Source organism: Coffea eugenioides, chromosome 3, assembly GCF_003713205.1.
Source record: "Coffea eugenioides isolate CCC68of chromosome 3, Ceug_1.0, whole genome shotgun sequence".
In the NCBI taxonomy this organism is placed as follows: domain Eukaryota; kingdom Viridiplantae; phylum Streptophyta; class Magnoliopsida; order Gentianales; family Rubiaceae; genus Coffea; species Coffea eugenioides.
The window spans coordinates 14,113,736-14,120,222 of record NC_040037.1 but is presented as its reverse complement, the minus strand read 5'-3'; the positions used below and the strand labels follow the sequence as shown (position 1 = coordinate 14,120,222).

General features: G+C 35.6%; 2 protein-coding genes across 2 annotated transcripts; both read right to left on the bottom strand.

The window, feature by feature from the left end:
* Positions 1-2,658: 2,658 nt before the first annotated feature.
* On the bottom strand, positions 2,659-3,537 carry LOC113766099 (probably inactive leucine-rich repeat receptor-like protein kinase At5g48380). The gene has a single exon (XM_027310325.1). It carries the CDS (start codon positions 3,535-3,537, stop codon positions 2,659-2,661), a length of 879 nt encoding a protein of 292 aa, XP_027166126.1.
* Positions 3,538-4,056: 519 nt separating this feature from the next.
* Positions 4,057-4,863, bottom strand: LOC113766098 (probably inactive leucine-rich repeat receptor-like protein kinase At5g48380). Its single transcript, XM_027310324.1, has one exon. The coding sequence runs from the start codon at positions 4,861-4,863 to the stop codon at positions 4,057-4,059; it is 807 nt and encodes a 268-aa protein (XP_027166125.1).
* Positions 4,864-6,487: the final 1,624 nt, after the last annotated feature.

Genomic DNA, 6,487 nt, shown 5'->3' with positions numbered 1-6,487 from the left:
TATCAAAACAGGGTCTATAGACTTTCGCTCATAAAAATCAAAGCAATATTTGCCATGTCTGGCTTGATTTACCGAGGTTTTCTGGTATCTAATTTCACCAAGTAAGCAGAAGAACAAAATAGGAAAAAAAAAAAAGAAATAGAAGAAAAAGCATCAGTCATAGGTTTGCATTTGTGTTTTCTTTGAAATTTAGAAAGAAAACAAATTAATTTAGAGCAACAAAAACACTAAAATCTCTTCTCTGGTTCTCCGTTGGGCAATACTCTTAGCATTCACGTTTAGTTTTTTTTTTTTTATCGCAACAATAACATTTGTAGCATTCATGTTTAGTTGATTAGTTTTGGATTTTTTTTGCTTCAGCAAGAACATGTTTAATTTACCTCTCCAATTTTCTTCGGTTGTTTTCTTTCTTATTCACATTCAAGTCCCAAACCACCAAAATTTGACCAACGAGGTTAATAATCATGACTATTATTTTCCAACATTAATGACCATGACCATGAGTGTTAAAGTAAACGCACGCCAAAAAGAAAATAGAATCAGGGCTTCAACCGTTGAAGTAGTCGAATTAGATGGATAATTGGCTTCTGCAATGCAAGCACCATACACAAATATAGATACAAAGATAATAACATGATAAAACACAACAAATTTTGTTATCGGTTGAAAGTTCATCCTCAAATTAAACTTATTCCAACCATCAACCTTTTTTTTTTTTAATCATTCATGTGCCAATTGCATAGAACCCCAACCTGCAGTCCTGCAAAAATGAAACAAATTTAACCAGTGCCAGCCAGTTACTCTTGCAAATAAGGAGAATGATATTCAATTTTTGCAGAAAAGCCTGGATTAGAGAAGCAGAGGAGTCTCCTAATTAATAATAGTACTTTTTCAAGTGTCATGACTGACAAAGTCTAAGCCCTTATAGTCTTACTTGGGCTATTGAAAATTATTTCAAGTCTAATAATTAATATTTCTTCCACGTTCAAGGAGGGTTCATTTGTTCCGGTCAAGCACGGCCACAGAATAGTCTCTTTTCAAGCTCTTTAATGCTGGCTTCACGAGCAATACGTACATTTTAAAGTTTGATTTCTATTTGGGCATTATTTACATAAAAGAATATGGTCATCCTATTATACATGTGTTGATGCATCTTTCTCCAGATGGAGGAACCATATAATTCAATCTTAAACTCATGAATTATTTCTAACCAAACACCGGAAGTAACGGAAAATATTTGATCCGTGTAAGAAAACAAGCCCAAGTTTTGTATACAGCCAATACTTTTAGGCATTGGAGGCAATTCTTAGGTTAAATTTTGTTTTGATCCCTTGAACTTTAGATGTACTTTCGTATTATACCTTAAACTTCATTTTTTGACACTTCACCCTTTAAAATATAAAACTCATCCCACTTTATTCCTTAAACTTTATTTCTGGATAGTTCCCCCCCTCCCCTCTTAAAAATGCGATCTCCTTCCCATTTTAGTTCTTGAACTTTGAGCATCACTAACCTACCGTTTCATTAGTTTTGACAATTCTAGGGAAAGGAGTTGATAGTTGAGGGGATACAGTGTCTAAAAATGAAGTTTACGAATTAAAGTGGATAAATTTCATACTTAAAGGAAGTAAAGCATCCAAAATTTAAATTTAAGGACCAAAATAGGAATGCGTTTATAGTGTAAGGGTCCAAAATAAGATTTATAGCCTCATTCTTATGGATTCACGGCAACATTAATTGCATATTTCACAAGCATTTCCATGGTATGAAAGGAAGATTCAAATTAACGTAACTATCCCAATCCCCACATAGCATGCTTTCGCGTAGATAGATAGTAATTATTGTACTTCCAATTTAATTTCAATATATCTTGATGCCACGAGAAGTATGGATGCCCATTAATCTAGTTTGAACAAGTCCTTCAAATTACATTACACACGGATTTCAACGTCTATAACGTGTTCATAAAGCTTAAAGAAATGAAGAAAAATAAGGCTTGCAAGGTAGAAATATGCGCAACCTTTTTACGTGACAACGTTGTTAATGACATTATTGCACAAGTCACTCGACTGTCTCATCTCGGCTTGTAATGGCGATTTCATGGACTAGTGCCCATCACACTCTCTGTCATTAGTCTGGTTAACTCTCTGTGATAGGCTAAAAAGGATGAAAGCCAGTCAAGAAAGCGACCTAAAGATGTAATTTTTTTCGTCCTTTTAATTTCCAATTCGCGTATTGACTCTGTTGACCTTATTGCTGACATTACACTTTTTACTTGAAAGCAAATTGAAATATTTTGTGTTCGAGTACTTCAGCAACCATAGATATTATTTTATTTGTAAAAAAAATTATTTGATTGCATTATAGTAAACACATTTTTCAATCAATTTTTTTATTCTTTTAATTATCGTTTAATCTCATATATATTGTACTACTAAAAATGCTACAATATTTTTTCAAAATATTATTTCAAATAATCTCCTGTTTAAACACACTCCATGTTGTTCGCTTTTATCTTAGGATTAGAGTGATACACTGTGTCTGGGTATTAGTTTCCCTAGCAATCACAAGTACATTGGAGTTTATTTGGTGGATCTTACAATACTATGAATTTTGAAGTTCAAAACAAAAAAAATCATCCACCCATAGAGAGCCAAATTAATCATTTGCAAGTACAGATCTCCCAGTGATTTTGCTTAATGTTTTGTAAACTTCTAGCATGGATGGCCTTCTTGCCGGATCAGATTGAATGCAGTCAACTGCAATTCTAACAAACTCAAGGATCTCGTCTTCATATGCTTGCCTAATCTCATCCGAATCACATGGTTTGGAGTTCTGAAATGTCCATTCGACCATATCAAGACCTTCAAAACTCTTCAGAGAACCATTCATTTGGCTAAATTCCTTTTCAGCAATTAACTCAAGAAGCACAACTCCAAACTCATAGACATCCTTCTTAAACGAACCCGACTCCCATACTTCATTATCTACCACAGTTCTCCAACTCGAAGAACTAAAGTTCGATTTCAAAAGTTTTGCACTTCCAAAGTTGGATATCTTGGGTTCACAACTATGATCAAGCAATATGCATCTTGAACAAATGCTGCTATGGACTACTCCAACCTGATGAAGCCATGAAAGTCCTCTCGCAATCCCAACTGCTATTTTCACCCTCATAGGCCATTCTATGCACTTGACCTTGCCGTTTTGAGCAGAAAAGAGGAGATCATGGAGGTTTCCATTCGACATGTATTTATAGACTAAAAGTCTGCTGTTAATTTCATAGCAGAAGCCTATGAGTGGTATGAAATTGCAATGTCTCATCCTTCCAACAGTCATGAGCTCAGACATAAATTCTTGATCAAAATCATATGAGTTATGGAGTTTCTTGACGGCAAGAAACCAACCATTTTGGAGTATTGCCTTGTACATTGTCCCCAGTTTCCCCTTTCCAATTGTATTCATACAGTGGAAATCATCAGTTGCCTTGCTGAGTTCTTCGAAACTCATTCTTGTTACATGTTTTTCCAGTGCCATAATCTATCATTAGAGCACACACTATTACTGCAAAATATATACTCCTTAAGGAGCTTCACTTATGCTGAAAAAATTTTGGTTGTAAATATGATCTGAAAAATGGAGAGCACTCATGAAGTGGTAAAAGAAAGAAAACAGTTAGCTGCTTAATCATAACCAAAAAAAGAAAACAAAACTAGTTATAGGATGTTCAATTTAATCCATATAAACGCCCGTGTAACTTAAAGTTCATTGTCTGTCTATAGTAAAACAAAACTGTCTGCTAGCAAGTTTATACTAAAACTTGAATGAATTAATTGATCAAACCTTTTAGTTTTACCCACAAAAAAAAAAAGGGAATCTTCTTTCTTGATTAAAGAATATTTTTATTTCTTGTAACCAAGGAGTGCGATATAGAATTGGAAATAGTAAGAGATACTTAATACACAAGCCTTATGTACTCAATTTGTCAACATTGCTTATAGCGGACCATACGACAGTCGTGTGTATACTGTAGTCGACTCTGGCAATTCTCACACCTTATCGCAAGGTAAATCTTATCGTGGTCCTTGAGAAGCTTCTTGCACTCAGGATAGGCACAATAAACAAGTTAAGAACTAGAGCCAAGATGGTAGAAAGTACCCATCCAACCACAAAACCACTTGTGAAGAGGATTTTGTCCTGTTTCTTTGTTTCTGAATTAGACTTACAAGGCTCTAAAGGACCACCACAAAGCCGCAAATTATTTGCATAGCTTTCAGAAGGCATAGTTGCGCTAATAAAATTAGGGACTGGGCCAGATAAAAGGTTGGTGGAAACATTAAAAATCTTCAAGCGATCTAATAGGCCAATTTCTGGAGGAATTTGACCTGTTAATTGGTTGTTGCTGAGTTGTATGGAATTTAGAAATGAACAATTTGCAAGACCTGCAGGAATTTCACCCGAAAAATTGTTGAAAGAAAGGTTAAGACTTGTAGCATATTTGACAATACTGGCTAAATCAGAAGGAATGGTTCCATAGAGACTATTTGTTGAAAGGTCTATAGCCGTTAAAGCTGAGCAATTGGCTATGCCTCTAGGAAACTCACCTTTTAGCCCCATTCCGCGTAGGTTAATAGTTCGAACCTTACTCTCGTCAGCATGCCAGCATTCAACACCCACGAAGTAACATATAAAGCCTTCCGTGCTGTTGTCAAAATCCCAGCTTGATAAACGGTGAAATGGATCATCCAAGGACTCCTTTATAGATCTCAAGCAATCAACATCGCGTGGGTTACCACTTCCCAAAGTAAATATTCCTAGCAGAAACACAAGGGCTAGATGCCTTGAATTAATGGCCGTAGCCATGCAATTTGAAACAGAACTTGTGCAAGACACTTGTTAGTGCAAATGAGAGAGTGATCCCTATATTTATGCACAGAGGTTGAAGTAAGTAAATCAGGGAAAGAAGTGGGAAAGTCTCCAAAAGCAACTTCCACGAATTTGGGGCTGGCATCCCCCTAGATTTTTCCCCAAAAAAAAAAACAGAGAAAAACCATGAGTTGACTGAGAAATAGTGGTAGTCGTCTCAAGAGTCAGAACCGAAATGCATGCTAATAGCCTAATACAAGCATATACTGTTACTGGGGCTACTGGAAATCAATTCAACTCTAAACATTAGCCTTTTTTTCACATTCAGGGGGTCCATATGGAGAATTCGATAGATTGATGAAGACCGGATACTGTTCTGGTCAAGCATGGCTAGTGGACTGTCCCTTTTCTTGGTCTTTAATTCAAGCTTTAGCATTTAAGGGACAATGTTTTAGATGGGAGAAGATTTCATTCACAATGTGTAACCGATTTCTGGCCGTGTAATTTTAACTTGCTCCATTTTTCATATGTGAGCAACTATACTAAGGTTTTTGGGACCTGAAGAATTTTTAAACCAAAAGATATATGTCGTAGGAATATTTTCATATTCGCTCGTGGTTATATTTAATAATATTGTACAAAGCTAATAAATTGATACAGTTTTTATGTTGTATTTATCTCTTAGATAGGGCTACAAACAATCTCATAAGCCAGCTTATCGGTAGCTAATTGAATCAATATTGGCTGAGCTCAAGCAGTTTGAATGAAGGATCAAGTAATTTGATTAAGAAGATGCTCCCAAACTTCATGATATGTAGACACCCTTTTTAACAATAGCATTGATCATCTATTTTAAACCCCCTTAAAAAAATTATAATTAATATCTATTTACATATGAGCTCGATTAATTAGACTTGATCTCGAGTTTTAATGGGTTCAATTTCTTGTCAACCTCTACTTCTCGGAAACCAAGTCTTATCTAGGGATGGCAAGGGAGGTGAGTGCTCACGATGGAAGACTAATATAATTAAATCTCTCCTCTAGTTCTCCTCATTCCCTACTTTTCTCATTGATTTATTTCCTGTAGTTCTTGTGTTTTAATCTGGAGGTTCTGATTTATCCTATTGGTATACTCACAGATGTTTTCCCACATATTCAAAATGGATTCAAGCCAAAAAAGAAAAAAGGGTGTTAAGAGGGGAAAAAAAAGGTGCCCCCATAGAGGGAGTAGGGCGAGCAGGTGCAGGGATGGGGCGAGATCAGGCGGAGTTATATGACAACGGGGGCCCTCTCTTGCTCTGTTGCCATCCCTACTCATCAAGAGCTTCAACTCGTGCTTCACATTAGATGTGTAAGACCAAACAAATCTCATGAGGCATCATTAACGGGATTGTTAATGTTTGTTTTAGTTTCTAAAAATATACTCGAGGTGATCCTTATGAAATAAAGCCACTGCTAATTTAATTTGTGAATTAGAAAAAAAAATTTACACAAATTTTCCTAATTATATATTGCATGAGGCATCGTGTTGACCTCCACGTCGTAATTAAGTGATAATAAAGCTTTTATATTTGAATTCGTTTTCTTAAGCAAAATATTGAATAGCATAGTTATTTGGGAA